Raw genomic sequence first — 16,688 nt, forward strand, 5'->3', positions numbered from 1 at the left:
GTTTTGAGACAGTTTCTAACTACCCAGTTTGGCCTCAAACTTGCAATTCCAGATATACAACATGACACCCACTAACAAACATGATTCTTGACTGGCGGGGGTGGGGGTGTGTCTAAACAGAGAGAGATATGTATGTGTATATATTGTGTGTGTAAATATACATACATTTGTATGCTTTGTTTTTGGTTGAAGATAGGGTCTCATATATTCCAGGATAGTTTTGAGCTTACTGTGTATGTGTGGTAAAGAATAACCTTTAATTTCTGGTCCTTCTGCTTCCACTTCCACTTAAACACTGGTATTACAAGTGTTCAACGCCACATCTAATTTAACATGATCTCGGGGACTGAATGTCTCAGGCATGCTAAAGAAGCACCTCACCAACTGAGCTGCATCTCCAGCCAGGGCGCTATTCCTGATATTCAGAAAATATGAAAATTAGCAATCTACTATGTAATTTTGTAAATGTTAACTTTGTTGAGGATGAAAACGATAATATAGCTATGTAAAAAATGTCCCTGTTTTTAGGAATTTTACATCAAGCTGTAACAGATAGTTATGAGCCTCTATGTGGGCACTGGGTACTAAACCTGAGTCCTCTGCAAAACCAACAACTGCTTTTAACTGCCAAGCTAACTCTCTACTCCCTTGATATCTCTCTACAACTTTTAAATGGTCTGAGAACAACAAAAGACATACATACACACACACAATATACATATATACATAAAAACTATATATATGTAGAGCGTGTAAAGGTCAGCATGAGAAAAGAAACAGGAATTGGGTATGTTTGTGAAAGATTAATAACTGGTACATCCTGGCGAATGGTTTGCAGGTTTGTAGATATTCACTGTACAATCCTTTATACTCCTGAGGTTTAAAATCTTGAAACATTGAAGGCAAAAGCTAATCACAGATTTTGGAGCACCAAAAGAGCTTTTTACTGTGGGAAGTGTATTTTACTTCCAAATTATTCCATCAAGACTGAAAGCACTTCATCTCTCTGGCAATGTGTACTTCAACTCAGAGCAAGAACCTCTTTTTTAAAAACTGTGGTCTATAAGACAGATCCCTTTGAAGAATCAGTGTGATTCTCACCATGATCCCTTAAATATAAAAGCAGAGAAAGCAAATTATCTGGGGAACACTACAACTTACTCTGACTGAAAGCTCTATTCTTAACTTGGTGAGGATTGGGTCTTGCCACAGTGTATGTGTGGAGGCTCTTTCCTTCCACTGATCTAAAATCCAACTCAGGTCATCAGGCTGGAAGTTTAGAGGTGCTTTTACCTCTTTTATCATCTAACAAGCTCTTAAAGTATTTTTAAATTGGTATTTATTAAAATTACTATGGTCTTTGGTATTCTTCCTCATGCATAAATGTAGAAGCACATGAAAGAGTTATATATAAATTAAAAATAGTTTATTAATATTTTATTATGTAGTATTCACATACTTTGGGGAGGACTGTGTGCGTGTATACTCTGTTAGGCTCTTTGGGCAGAGTCAAGTGTGTAGGGTAGAAAGCAAACGAGACAAATGAAGAGTTAAATAAATACTGTATGTGGGCATCATGGTTCTAAAGGCTCACGTTTCAGCCTCCTAGTTGCTAAAATTATAGACCTGAGTTATCATCTTGCATGCTACAGGTTTTCTTCCTTCCTTCCTTTCCTTCCTTCCTTCCTTCCTTCCTTCCTTCCTTCCTTCCTCCCTCCCTCCCTCTCTCTTTCCTTCCTCCCTCCCTCCCTCCCTCCCTCCTTAAAAGAAAAAAGGAAAGAAGGAAGGAGAGAATAGTGCTATAAGTAGTTGAGCTATTTAATGGGGGGGGGGGGTCATTTCTATGAAAAGAAAAACAAGGATTAGTGGCTAAACCAAAACAAACTTTAAACTCATGTTTTTAAGTCCAGAGAAGATTAGCTGCAGCTGGACAGTGGTGGCACACACCTTTAATCCCAGCACTTGGTGCAGAGGCAAATAGAGCTCTGAACTTGAGGCCAGCCTGGTCTACAGATCAAGTTCCAAGACATCCAGGGCTACATTGAGAAACTGTCTGGGAGGTGAGGGTGTGGGGAAGTGGGGAGGTGTAGCTACAAATTCTTAGATGCTGGCCTCAAAGCAGCTTTAGGATAAATCTTGGCAACTGTCAGATTTTTCCATTTATTACTTGAATACATGAAATGTCATGAGGTATTTAGCTAACAGAACTTTGGGAAAGGCTGTTTTATCAAGCACCAAATCAGGATGCTGGGGAATAAATAGACATATAATCTCAGAAAGCTAGAGAGGACAAGAGCAAACTACAGGACGGAGAACTTGGTAAGGATTGATAATCAGAAGCTTAAGCAGGAGGATTAGGAGTTTAAGGCAGGCCTGGTCAATTACAGTTTCAAGGGGGGATGGGGTGGGTGGGGAAGCTGGAGGTGTGGTTGGCTTAGTGTCAGAGAATATGCTTAGCAGGACAAAACAAATCAAGAGGCAATATAGGTGGACCTCAGAAATCTTGTTTTAATGAAAGAAAATGTATTTTAATGGTACAGAGGAGAATAATTAATATTAATGCTCTTTGTCAAAGTTCTTAGAATTGCTTCAATTTAGCCAGCTTGACTACATGAGATTTTTCAACTTTCTAACACCTATTCAAATTTTGTGTTCTTTGTTCTCCAATTTCATTCTGCATCAACTCCATACTGACAAAAAAATTACTTTCCCCTCAACTTTACAAATATATCTCTGAGGCTTTGGTGAGATGCTCAGTGGGTAAAGGTACCCATTGGCATGCTTGACTTAAGCTGACCCACATGGTAGAAGGAAAGAACTGATACCCACATGCTGCCCTCTGATCTAGACAGACACACACACAAATAAATAAGATCGACAAATGCAAATGAATAATTTTAAATAAAAACACAAAAAAATCTTTATATCCTTTCGTAACAAAACTATATTTATCTCTCCTTGTATACAGCATTGTTGCTTTCAGGATTAGCTAACAACATTAACAGTAACTCCTTTTTAATTTATATACATGAATTAAAACTGAGTAACCTTAATTTCTCATGAAAACTATAAAGTTAAAAAAAATTAAGTGTGGAGCTAGAGCGATGTCTCAGCAGTTAAGAGCACTGCTGCTCTTCCAGAGGACCCTGCTCAAGTCCCACCAATCAAGTTCTCAATCATCTGAAACTCCAAATCTGGGAGCTCTGAGTTTCTTCTAGCTTCCACTGACACGAGTCTGGCTTACCTCTCCCCCAAGACTCCTTTACAATTATATCTTTTTTTTTTCCTGAGCTCATGACTAGATTAATCTCCTAGTCCGTCTTTGTAGTTAGGGAGTATTCACATCCCAGAATTCCCACCATTGAATGTGTGCAGAATAGACTTATGTGTTCACTGCAGCACCCAAGCCTGACCTATAAAGATCTTCCCACTCAGAGGTTAGTAGTACTTGCTGCTCGCAGAAGACCCAGGCTCAGTTTCCACCACCCATATGATGGCTCACAACCATCTTGAGTTCCAGGAGATCCAACATTCTATCATCTCCTTAGACAACAAGCATGCACGTGGTGCCAAATGTATATGCAGGCACATCACCCATATACATAAAACAGTAAAAATTTTTACAAGTTTAAAGGAATACTTAAGACATTTTAAAGAAAAAAAAAACCCACAAAAAGTAAATTACCATATACCGGCATCTGAAGAGTAACAAATTTAAATTTAGAATGTACCATTTAAAAATTTCTGCAAGCATATAGCTATAGTACATTTTTTTTCTCTACAGCCCAGAACATACTAACAGGCTTAAATACATTTTGTTTCTACAGAATTTAAGCCATTTAAAGTCCTTAAGTTTGAAAATATTTGACAATTAATGCCTCAAATTTTATTATACTTTGAAATTATCCACAGATTCAATGAATAAATCTCACCAATTCACTTAGTATGGCTTAGTTGTTTTACATAGACACATTACATAAAAATAGTGACTAGTGAAAAGTTCACTCATAAACTTATCCTTTTTACATCTGCCTGACTCACTTGTGCTTAATTATGATTAAAGGTCTTATGGAAAATCTGTTTTCATTATGTTAAGAGAGGTAAGAGTCAAAAATATGACTGAAAACTGACTATGAAGGTACATGGCTATTCACACCCTCATTCAGGAGGCTGAAGCAGGAGAAAAGCTGGCCTGTAAGACTCACAGGCTGAGAGTGGCCCAGCATGTGTTCAGCATCTGCAAGGCATGCCCGGAACTCTCAAAAAAGAAAAATGGATCACATAAAAACCTACAAAATTAAACACTATTCTTTTCTTTTTTTTTTCCTTTGACTGTGACTTGATGTGTAACTAATTTTAGTGCACATGCTGTTCACAGATTGAATTATAGTTTCACAGTCCAAACATTAGGGAAGATAACAAGCTGAGTATAAATCCAGATAAAGTGAAACTGTCTGTGTCACAGTCAATGCTGACAATTCTGAAAATACAGCTATTTTTAACAAGCCAACATTAGACTAATCTTATTCGTGAATGGTTTACCCAAGCTATATAAACTTGAAAAGCATATGGGCTATGTATCTGACAGTTCAATGCTTATTCGTATAAGTACTTGTTTGTTTTCTCTTTTTGTTTTCTTATTTTGTTTTTTTTTTGGGGGGGGGGGGTGTTTGTTTGAGACAGTTTCTCTGTGTAGCCCTGACTGTCCTGGAACTCACTCTGTAGACTAGTCTGGCCTTGAACTCAGAGATCCACCTGCCTGTGCCTCCCAAGTGCTAGGATTAAAGGCATGTGTTACCACCACCTAGCTCTTTCCTTTTCCTTCTTCCCTTACTTTCCCTCCTTCCTTTCATCTTTCTTTCTTTTTTTTTCCCCTAAGACAATTCCAAAAGAACTCTTTTTTTAAAAAGTATAAATTAATTTGGCAATACCATCTAGAGCGTTGGTTCTCATCCTCCCTAATGCTACAACCCTTTAACACATGTTCCTCATGTTGTAGTGACCCCAGCTGTAAAATTATTTTTGTTGCTTCTTCATAGCTGTAATATTGCTACTGTTAAGAATAGTAATGTAATATTTTTGGAGCTATAAGTTTGTCAAAGGGGTTGTAACTCAAAGGTTGAAAACCACTAATCAGAGCTACACAATTATCACAGGGCTACAGGGTTTCTTGTGAAAGTATGAATCCAATCCCCAGCACCCATGTAAAAGGCAGGTGCCGCCACATGCATATGTGACCTCAGCTCTGAAGGAAGCAGGGGCAGGGAGACTCCCAAGAGTTAAAACACAACTCCATGATCAGTGGGAGACCCTAGCTCAAAAACTAAGGTGTGAACAGGAGAGGACCTCCTCATGTCAATTCCGGCCTCTTACTGCACAAACATATTTAACATTCATACCTAACACATACAAACTACTATATAAAAACATGCAAACAGAAATTATATCTTTCAGTCTAACATTTCAATCTTGAACCAGTAAAACACTAACATAAACTCTTTTATTTACTTTTTTTGAGACAGGGTCTCTCTATAGCCCTGGTTGGCCTGGAACTCACTATGTAGATCAGGTTGGTCTTAAACTCACAGAGATCCTCCTGCCTCTGCCTCACAAAGGCAGTTTTAAGTAAAAAAAAAAATTATGTTTTTCTTATACTTTACATTGTTTTCCAAACTTTTGCTGAAAAACAAAGAGAAAGATACTTATTTACAAATTCAGTACATCTCTCTAATCCACAGCTTGCTTCCTGCAATTTCAATAATATATAAAAATGTTACATGGAAAAGCAGCACAAAAGTAAACAATTCCTGCTTTGCAAATTGTATACCATTTTGGTTAATGAGATAAAATGCTGCCCCATTCAGGATATAAATCATCCTTTTGTCTAGTACATCTACTGCATATGCTGATCACCCACCAATGATTTCATGGCCATACTATGAGATCAAGTGGTATAATGTTACAGTGGCTTGGGTTCAAATAACTTTTCTTTAATTTGTTAAAGTTCCAACCCACAGGGGATAAGGAAGCAATAACAGGGCTCAAGACATTGAAGGACAAGTGAGCCCTATTATTCTGCAGAGGTAATTTTATAGTGTGTATAGGTTTGGTACTATGCAGTCTCAGCACAGGGAATGCAGTCCTAAAGGATAAGGCGAAACACATTTTTGTAGAGGAGACTACGAACTTGGGCTCCCCTCTGAGGATTTATACACTGTTAAGGGTTATTGCAGATGGAGAGACATTTCCTGCAGTGCTATAGGCATGAATAAGGTGCCCATACTTCTGTAAACAGCCCTAAGAAACTCACTGGGTCACAAAAGTAAACAAAAAAAGACATAAAAATACAAGTGGGGCTACTTGGGAAGAGGATTAGTGGAAGTGGTAGGGGATGAGAGGATAAAGGGGACAGGGAATAATATGATCAAAATACATTACATACATGCATGAAGATGTCATAAGGAAACTTATTGTCATATATAATCAATATATGCTAATTATAAAATTGTAAATTATTCTGCCATGACATATAATCAATCTTAGGGAGGACACAGAAACACATAGGAGCTATTTGGGTATCACCAAAGCCCATCTGAGTATAGATAAAATAATACTTCCATTCAGTGTTTCTCAGACTTACACAATTGCTATTTGGGGTCTATTAGTCCTGACAATCTCCAATGGATGATAGGTACCCTGAAAGGGGAGCAGCTAGAATAGGATGTGGACACACATCAGACATATCAAAGACTCAAAAGGGACTGAAGGGAGTGATCTTAAGAAGAACGAGTACAGGGAGACCATAAGTTTCCCACAAGAGGACAATAAAATTCCAGTAATTAGGAAGTGAACAGTTAAGTAAATAGAGTTAGCAGAACATGTTATTGCCAGGGTTTCCAGTGAGGGCAGAGAAGTTCCTAGAGGAAAAACAGAATATGATCAAGAAAAATAAAAGATTCTACAGAGGACAAATACACCAGGGAGTCAGGTAAAAAAAAAAAAAAACCCACTCAGGAAAGAGGTCCAGGAAGAGCAGGTGTGAAGTATAGCAAGCACTCTGCCCAGCTCAGAAGCTGAACTCAGAATCTCAAGAATCAAAATCTCTCCTCACCAGCTCCAGTGGATGTTTGTCCAGAGCAATGGCTCACCACTGTGACTCACCATTGGATCCCCAATCAATCAGTCAGTCAGGAATGAAGACAAAGGCTTCAAAGGTGTATATTTGGGAATCCTGGGTGAGAGGCCCGGGGGGTCCAATGATGAATCTGATCCTATCCATGTCACAACACCATAATTGTTAAAGGATAAGTTATTCAATGAAACTTGCTAAAGCAAGGTAAGGCAGAATGTATTCAAGACCATCTCCCAGGCACAGAGATCACTGCAATGAAATTCTGTAACAGAGGAAAGAAGCTGGGCTCAACTCCAATTACAAGCAACAGCAAACAGGAACTTTTAGCCAATGATAAAGAGGAGTAAGAATCAGTAGGTGGTTTCAGAACTGAGGAGGGTTCAGCTAAAACCTAAATCTAGAAAGACTTGCTAGAGGCAAGCCAGAGTGTTCAACATCACCTGGGAAAAATGGTAGAGGAAAAATGTGATCAGTTATCTAGGGTATCTAGGAATACCCAGATATGTCTATGGAAGAATCCTTGCTAAACTTTTAGGCTCAGAAAGGTTTCAGATAAAACTAATCTTAAAAAACAGTAGGGGTTGGGGGATGGGCTGTAGAAATGGCTCCCTGGTTAAGAGCACTGGTTGAGGTCCTGTGTTCAATTCCCAGCAACCACATGGTGGTTCACAACCATATGCAATGGGATATGATTCCCTCTTTTGGTGTGTCTGTCTGAAGACAGCTACAGTGTACTCATATACATAAAATAAATCTTAAAAAAAAAAAAAAACAGGTGGGCTAGAGGACGCATGTCTCTAAGCCTAGCACTCAGCAGGCAGAGGCAGGCAGGTATCTTTAAGTTCAAGGCCAGCCTGATCCACATATAGAGATCCTGTTCAAACACAGATAGACCTAGAAGAGTCAGGAGCCTGCCTGAAATCTGTTTAAATTGCTATTCATCTCCCTAGTGAATCTCTACATTGAAACTAGACTGCTTAGTACCCAAAGTATACATTGAACTAGGTTCTCATAATAGTTAAAATGTTCTTGCTGACTCTCAGATTACACTGATAGAAAAAAGGATAAACTGATTTGTAGTTAAATTGAATTCTTACAAATCAGCTATATACCTAGAAGTAAGTCCACATTGGAGCCTAGGAGTAGTGCTAAGGTTCCGACTTGTGAACACAGGCAGCACACATGTGGTAGCTCACACTCCAGACTGCACAGTGCTGGGTTATCTCTAACTGACAGCACCACTGAAACAACTCAGTGTTAATACTAGCTTGCTTGTTTGTTTTTTTAAAGATTTATTTTATATAAGTACACTGCTGCTGTCTCCAGACACACCAGAAGGTGGCATCAGATCTTATTACAGAAGGTTGTGAGCCACCATGTAGTTGCTGGGAATTGAACTCAGGACCTCTGGAAGAGCAGTCAGTGCTCTTAACCACTAAGCCATCTCTCCAGCCTAACATTGTTCTATCTCTTGCTTAAATCACATGCTTCTGAAATGTGAGTTACCTTCTTTACTGTACAGATAATGAAGGGCTGGAGAGGTGGTTTAATTCTATCACCCACATGGCAGTTTTCAATCACCTGTAACTCCAGTTCCAGAGAATCTAATGATCTCCTCTGACCTATATGAGCACCATGCACACAAACTGTGTACTTTATATACAATGAGCATTAACAAAAGAGAAGAAAATTACTTACAGTTCCTTTAAGTGAGTCTGAGAAAAAGCATTTTCTTGGATAGACATTATAGCATTGTTGTTCAAATCTCTGAAATCAAGAAAATGCAATATCAGTAACCACTTCTGTAGTGAAGTTACATAAGTGCTTAAATGTTCATTAATGCCTGCTGACATACAGTCTCAGTATGCAACCCTGGCTGGCCTTAAACTTGCTATATAAAGCAGGCTGTCCTCAAAGTCACAAAGATTTGCCTGCCACTGCCTCCTAAGGACTGGGATTAAAGGCAAGTACCACCATGTCTAGCACAATGATTATACAGTGAGTAATATATATGAAATACTTACAGATACTCCAGGGATTCAAGGCCAATGAATGCTTTCTGTGTAACTGACTTAATCCGGTTTCCTTGCAAGATTCTGAAATAAAATTAAAATCATTAAATATTTACCTACATGAGGTATAATTGTATTAACATGCTTGCACTGTGGTATTATACACATTTTAAAAATTATTTTTTAGTTATGTGTCTGTGTGTATGTGTTGGGGAACAGTATGTTTATGTACAGTGTTGTGCCTGCAGAAGGCAGAAGAGAATATCAGATCCCCTGAAGTGAAGTTATAAGTGCTTATAAGCCTCCTAATATTGGTACTAAGAACCAAACTCAGGTCATCTGGAAGAGCAGTGCACATTCTTAACCTCTGAGCCATCCCTTTGGTCCCTGCAATGGCTTTACTGAGATACAACTAAGGGAAAAATTACACACGCTAGCTTAATGAAAGCAAGTATTTTAAAGAAAGTTATGAACTTAATAATTAATACAAAGCACAATATGAAAGCACCTACTAAGATCCCAGAGCTCAGTGGAAGTCCTCTGAACATTCATCCTAGCCACTACAATACGGTAGCTTGCCTATGCTAAGTGAGATTAAATTCTCCATCTTTTTCTTTAAATTTTTATTTTAATTTCACACATTATACATTTGACCATACTATTTCCTCTCCTTCATTTTGTCACAATTCTCCATTTCTCTCTTTAATAAAAGATGGTCAGATTAAAGAGGTTCAGACAGATATGAATCTCTGGAGAAATTCTTATCAGAGATCTCAAATGTCTTATGGGAGAATATTTTTCCTATTAGACTGATTCCCTAGATAGCTCCCATGATTAAACACACTACTAGCTGTACTATGTTTTCTCAGAGCATTGCTTTTACTTGAATAGAAAACTCTATTCAGTAACTCATTTAAATCCCACAAGACTGAGAATGCTAACTTGTACAGTCACTATGGAAATCAATATGGAGGCTCCTCCAAAAACTAAAAACAGGACGACCATATGGCCAGCCGTGCTACTGGTAGATATATACCTGAAGGATTCTAGAGCATTATGCCACAGGGACACTTGCATCACCGAGCTGCACTACTTTCAACAGCCAAGAAACACGACAGCCTAGATGCCCATTAAAGCACAGATAAAGAAAAGGTAACACAAATATATGCAAAACATTTTATGTAGCCATAAGAAAAATTAATTTATAGCATTTACAAGAAAATGGATACAACCAAACATCTTCTTTCATATGCAGAACTTAGATTTAGAATTACGTGTGTGTGTGTGTGTGTGTGTGTGTGTGTGTGTGTGTGTGTGTGTGTTTGTAGGTCATAAAACTAGGAAAGGGATCCTGAGAGGAAAGCAAGAGACCTAATAGAGAATGGTACATATGTTATCAGAAAGCAGAAGAGACTACCTGGATGTAAAAGGGGAACCACCAACAGCAGGGAGAAAGTGGAAAGAGGACTGTAAGAAAGGGGAACGAATGTGAACAAAAGTAATAAAACATATATATGAACATGCCATGATGAGACCCATCTCTTACAATGCTAATTGTAAGAATTCAATTAATAAAAAAAAATGTCCATAGAAATACTTTATAAACAAAAGGTACCAAACAACAATCTATCTGACAAACAAACAAAACTTTCCTTTTTAGGAGATGGTAGGAAGACTCAGACTTTCTGGCTACGTTATGCAGTAACATTTTAAACTGCTCCTTAAAAAGACATTAGATATATATAAACATCACAGATACATACAATTTAGTGAGACTTTTGAGTCCTGAAAAGGCTTCACTAGCATCTTCTATGGCCCATGAAATTTCATTGTTTCTCAAATCTCTGAAAGTGTCAGGGAGAAAAAGATTATTAGCCAATATTAGCCACACAACTAGGCAGCATCCTGATAGGCAACACCAAGGGACATACATGCTAAATTTCAATGCTTATTTTAACAGTCATTTAGAATGAAGACTCAGTACTGCTTCTAAAAGGAATATTTGTGATAAACATAGAGAAATTAATAAATTAACTAAGCAGCAGGGCATGGCAGTGCACATCTTTAGTCCCAGCACTCAACTGTTGGAGGCAGAGGCAGGCCTAAGCTACACAGCGAGTTCCAAGACAGTCAAAACTTCATAGAGAGACCTTGCCTCAAAAATAGATACATGGATGAATAAATGTGAATAAGCAAACTAAGCAACCTGATAAGATTATTAATCTTCCTAGTTAGCCTTATCTAATTGTACTAGCCTATTAAAAATTTTAGGTGGGGCCCTATAAAAAGGAAGGTTTCAAAATAAAGGTGATAGATACAGCTTGCAAATATAAGATTCCTGAGTGCTCCAAGACTCCCTCTGGGCTCTTAAGAGCTCAAAGAGAAAGACCAACACAGAACGTCACAGCTCAAGAGAAATCCAACATTCCTCTTGGGAAGCGAAAGATGATACAACTACATCTTAGAGTGCTGTATTTTCTTCCTTCCTTTTTTTTTTTAAAAGAATTATTTATTTTATATATAAGAGTATAGCTCTCTTCAGACATATCAGAAGATGGTATAGGATCCCATTACAGATGGTTGTGAGCCACCATGTGGTTGCTGGGAATTGAACTCAGGACCTCTAGAAGAGCAGTCACTTTTCTTAACCACTGTGCCATCTCTCCAGCCCCTCACTGTGTTTTCTTTAAAAGTATTTTCTTTAAAAACTATTCCATTCTTAGAGGAAGCACACTTTTCTATATCATGCACTGATATATAAAATATATCATATATTAATATAACTGGTATAATATAAAATACCAGTTATATTAGAAGTATTTAATTACTTTTACATCCTAAAGCAATCTCATACTAAACTAAGAAACACACTTTCTGATTTATAAGATTATATAAAGTATGGATGCCAAAAGAGGTTTCTTCGTGCTTAGCCTTCAAGTAAAATGCTAATATAGCTCATTTTATTTTACCATCAATTCTTCAGAACATTCCCCCTTCTCCAAATTATTCACCAAGAGAGGCATGGTGGCTTGTGACAATAATTCCAGGACTCAGGAGATTAAGACAGGAAGATGCAGAGTTCAAAGTTAGCCTGGGTAATGCAGCAGGACCTTGTATCGAGACAGACAGACAGACAGACAGACAGACAGACACACACACACACACACACACGGGGGGGGGGCAAAAATAGGGAGCTGGGCATGTGGAATATGGTGGCATATACCTTTAATCCCAGGCATTCTGGAGGCAGAAGTATGTAGATCTCTCTCAGTTTAAAGCCAGGTGTGTGTGTGTGTGTGTGTGTGTGTGTGTGTGTGTGTGTGTGTGTGTTTATACACATGTGTGTGCTGTGGTTTGAATGAGAATGGCCCCCATGAACTCATATGTTTGAGTAACTGATTCTCGTTACTTGGGGAAGGATTAAGTGGTATGGTTTTGTTTGAGGAGGTTTGTCACTGGGGATGGATTTCAAAAGCCCACAACAGGCCCAGTCTTGTTTTCTCTGACTCCATCTTGTGGTTCAATGTAAGCTCTCAATTACTACTCCAGGACCACTGCCTGCCTATCTGCTGCCTACACAGTCCCTGCCAAGATGGTTATGGACTATAAGCAAGCACCCAAGTAAATGTTTCCTTTTATAGGTTGCCATGCTCATAGTGTTTCATCATAGAAGCAGAACTTAGAGAGAAGCTGATACCAGGGACTAGGGTACTGTTGGGAGAGGCCTGACCATACTGTTGTTTAGAGATATATGCAACACTCTAGGACTTTGAATTAAGAAAGTTGAATGCTGCAAGTAGAGCTTAATTGGACCATCCTAGTAGAAACATGGAAGACAGTAGTGCTGAAAGCAATGTGGCCTATGGAGGCCCAGCTCAAAAGGTTTCAGAAGGGAAGAATATTAGAGACCATTCTTGTGATATTTTGGCAAAGAATGTACTTGTTTTCTGCCCTTAATCCATCTGCCAGAGACTAAATCGAAGAGGTCCAGACTCATGCCATTGGCAGAGGTGTTGAGACAGCTTAGCCCTTGTGTTATGTAGTTATCATTATTACACAGATGTATAATGAAAGGGGGCCAGAAGGGCAAAAGGAAATATAAAATGTACAGTCTGGGGTAAAACAGCACCAGGCAATTGTTTGAGCCAAGCCCTATGCTCACAGAGATGGTAAATTTCTTAAAAAGTCTGATGCTAAATGGAATAAAGAGAATGGTACCTCATGGTAAGACCCAACCAGAAACTTGTTAAAAGCAAAGTGCTGGGGTAACCTTTGGTACACTGGGTGAAGGCTGTCTCTGTATATTCAACTGTTGATCACCAAACCCGCAGAGTACTGGCAGATATTATTCCTATGGCCCATCACAGACCTCATATTTTTTGAACATTCACCTTCCTTACTTGCTGATTAGCTTTAATACAGACCTGACAGTCAATAGCTAAGCAGGAAATGGAAGGAAGGACTTCCTTGCAGAGAGAGGGGTCTCTGGAAGAAGAAATGAGAAAGGGAACTCACCGGCAGGCATAGAGGGAACAGGATAGACATCAGAGCAGAAAGGTACAGACCTGGCCACATAGAGGGTTATAGTCTAGCTGACCTGGTTAGGTTTACATAGCTGGCTAGGAGACTGCCCTAGCTAAAAGGCCTACGCTTTAAAATATTAAAAAGCTGGAGAGATGGCTCAGCAGTTAAGAGCAGTGGCTGCTCTGACAGAGGTCCTGAGTTCAATTCCCAGCAACCACATGGTGGCTCACAACCATCTATCTGTAATAAGATCTGATGCCCTTTTCTAGTGAGTCTGATGACAGCTACAGTGTACTCATATAAATAAAAAAAATTTTTTTAAAGATTCTATCTATGTCATTAGTTATACTGCTGGCAGATCCAAGAAAAGTCCCATTACAGGAAGTTTATGTAGCAAAGGAAACCACCAATAAGCCAAAGCTTATGCAAATGGAGGGGGAGCAGGCACCAACCCACGCAGGCAGTACAACTTGGCGCTTTGGACACACAGTGAAAGAATTATAGAATCTGCTTCAGCAGTTAAAGAAAGCCACAAAGACAAGGTGTGTGGCAGAAGAGTCCCTGCATGGTCCAAAGAGGCCAGGGCATGAAGCTGTGAAAGGGAAACCTGATAACACTGGAAACTCCAAGACAATGAAGATGACAGAACCTTGAGATGCCTGTCAAGGAAAGCTACAGAAAGGATGTGGAACCAGCCCAAGAGAGAAGTATGTTTCAGTCAACAAAGCTGGAAGAAATGGGATATAAAAAGCCATCTAACAGGCCCTTGACACTGGATACAGAGATGCAGAGTTTGGAGCTCACCCTACTGGGTTTCAGTTCTGCTTTGGTCTAGTGTTTCCTGACTATGCTCCCTTCTCTCCCTTTTGAAATAGAAATATGTCTTCTCTGGCGGCACTGGATGTTAGAAACATGTGCTTTGATTTTTTATTTTATAGGGTCACAATTAGAAGACTGCTTTGCATCGCAGAAGAGACTCTGGACTACAGGATTGAGACTGTGAAAGACTCTGAGGACTGAATGCATTTGCATTATGATGTGGCTATAAGCCTACTGTGTCAGGAGCCATCTAGGAAAGGCTAAGTCTAGCAGGTGGTCTTCCTGGAGGTATTCTATTTTTTGCATGGACTAAGATGTATGAGCTCTATGAGGCAAGGTTCCAAAGAGACTTCACCTCAGGATTTCTTCCTGCAGCTGATATGCCTTTCTTCATTATTAAATTAGCACAATAATCCCTGGGCATTAGCCTATGCTAATAAAGATTTACTGCAGATCAACATAAAGATGAACTTTCATGAATTAATGTTGTTTAAATTAATTACTGATTTTATAGAATTCCTCATTTGATTCATATAATTTTAAGAACATTTTAAGAGATGGTCACAGTAGTTTTACCAGAAAGATGTAATAAAGTCAGAACCAAGAACAGAATGTATGCACTCCTCATAAGACTAAGTAAAGGCTACATAACAGGAAATGCAATGAGCTTTCATAATTACACTAAAAAGAGAAATAGGTAGGCTTAGGACAAAACTGTGTTGAAGGAAAAACATTCAGATCCAAGGATGAAGCCACAGGTGTGCACTATGATAAGGCAGGGCCATGTAAAACTGTTGCTTTGAACTTATAATGAGCTCACAAAATGAAACACTGCTTTAAACTTTGTATCAATATCCTTCTGTAACTCCCCCTTTGTGCAACATTTCATCTATGAGGTAATTTTCTAAGGAACTTTTATCTAAGAAGGCTAAGAACTTTTATATAAAAAGGCCAAAGGAAAAAAAACAAAGATGAGGTGGCTTGGGGAGCTCTCCCCCATCCATATATCCATCCATCCAAATGTATGTGTGTATAATGTCTGTTTGCTTATATGTGCATATACAGGTATATGTGCCCACTGGTATTAACATCAACAAGACTGTTACCAACTACTTTGTGATTGGATTTCAGGCCTGCTCCACAAACATGGTCCATGGCTGGGGAAGCAACTGCTAGTATTTTCCTAATGGACACAGTGTGCCCCATATTTGACATCTAAATAACTGCTTATGAATATAGATTTGTCATATATATATGACACATATATGACACATTTACATTTGTGTGTGTGTATATATTTGTGTGTGTGTGTGTGTATATATATATATAGCCATATAGACAGACTATAATTGTCAGCTTTGATCAGAGAAGCTCCCTTTCTGGAGTGGGCCAGCAGAGACTCATAATTGGTCAAGATAAGGAGAATGAGTATTTAATATTCAGTCATAAGTGGGATGCTGAAATCATCACACACACACACACACACACACACACACACCACACACACACACAGCTGAGGGAATATCTTGGAAAAGGGAATAGACAGAATGCAAGGGCAGAGACAAGGAGTTAAGTGTTGTAGAATAATGTCATCCAAACATGACACGACATAATAATCATAAACTCCCAGAAGCTGTAATTACCTATATAACACTTATAATGGAGGAAGAAGTATATTACACATACTTAATGGTTGATGGGGGAGGAGAGAGACATTTCCTTCAGTCTTATGGCCACTGGTATCTGAGCCAGACTCATGTGAGCAATCTTAATGAAATTCATCGGTGGTGGTGCTGCTGCTGACTGATTGATTACTGGTCTTGTGTATACTAGGAGAGTGTTCCACTGAACAGGGCCGATAATCAAATAGCAGCACCACCACATATACAAGCACGTGCTCAAGCATACACACACACATACATTCACACACACACAATTTTACCAGGCATGGTAGTACATGCCTATAATCCCTGCACCTAGAAGGCAGAGTTCAAGTCCAACCTAAGCTACAAACTGAGATCTTATATCCAAAACCAAATAAAAAAAGGAGTTAGTTTCTTTTGGGAACAGTCGTGAAGATGTAAGTCAGTGGTCAGGTGCTGGCCTAGTATGCTGAAGTTTTAATTCCTAGCATTATCCCTAAATCAGAGTTCACAGAACTGCTACCTCTATCTAACTACACCCTTCCAGACAAAAGCCAG

The 16,688-nt window shown here is 38.8% G+C and overlaps 1 protein-coding gene across 2 annotated transcripts in view; it reads right to left on the minus strand.

The window, feature by feature from the left end:
• Positions 1-16,688, minus strand: part of LRIG2 (leucine rich repeats and immunoglobulin like domains 2) — a 50,765-nt gene that overhangs the window by 13,874 nt on the left and 20,203 nt on the right. For both annotated transcript variants that reach the window (XM_080915762.1, XM_080915761.1), the window contains exons 9-11: positions 10,908-10,988; positions 9,157-9,228; positions 8,831-8,899 (exon numbers count right to left, since the gene is read on the minus strand). In XM_080915762.1, the coding sequence (XP_080771888.1) occupies positions 8,831-8,899; positions 9,157-9,228; positions 10,908-10,988 (222 nt within the window). The remainder of the gene's footprint in view (positions 1-8,830; positions 8,900-9,156; positions 9,229-10,907; positions 10,989-16,688) is intronic.

This window comes from Micromys minutus (assembly GCF_963924665.1).
Source record: "Micromys minutus genome assembly, chromosome: 4".
NCBI lineage: Eukaryota > Metazoa > Chordata > Mammalia > Rodentia > Muridae > Micromys > Micromys minutus.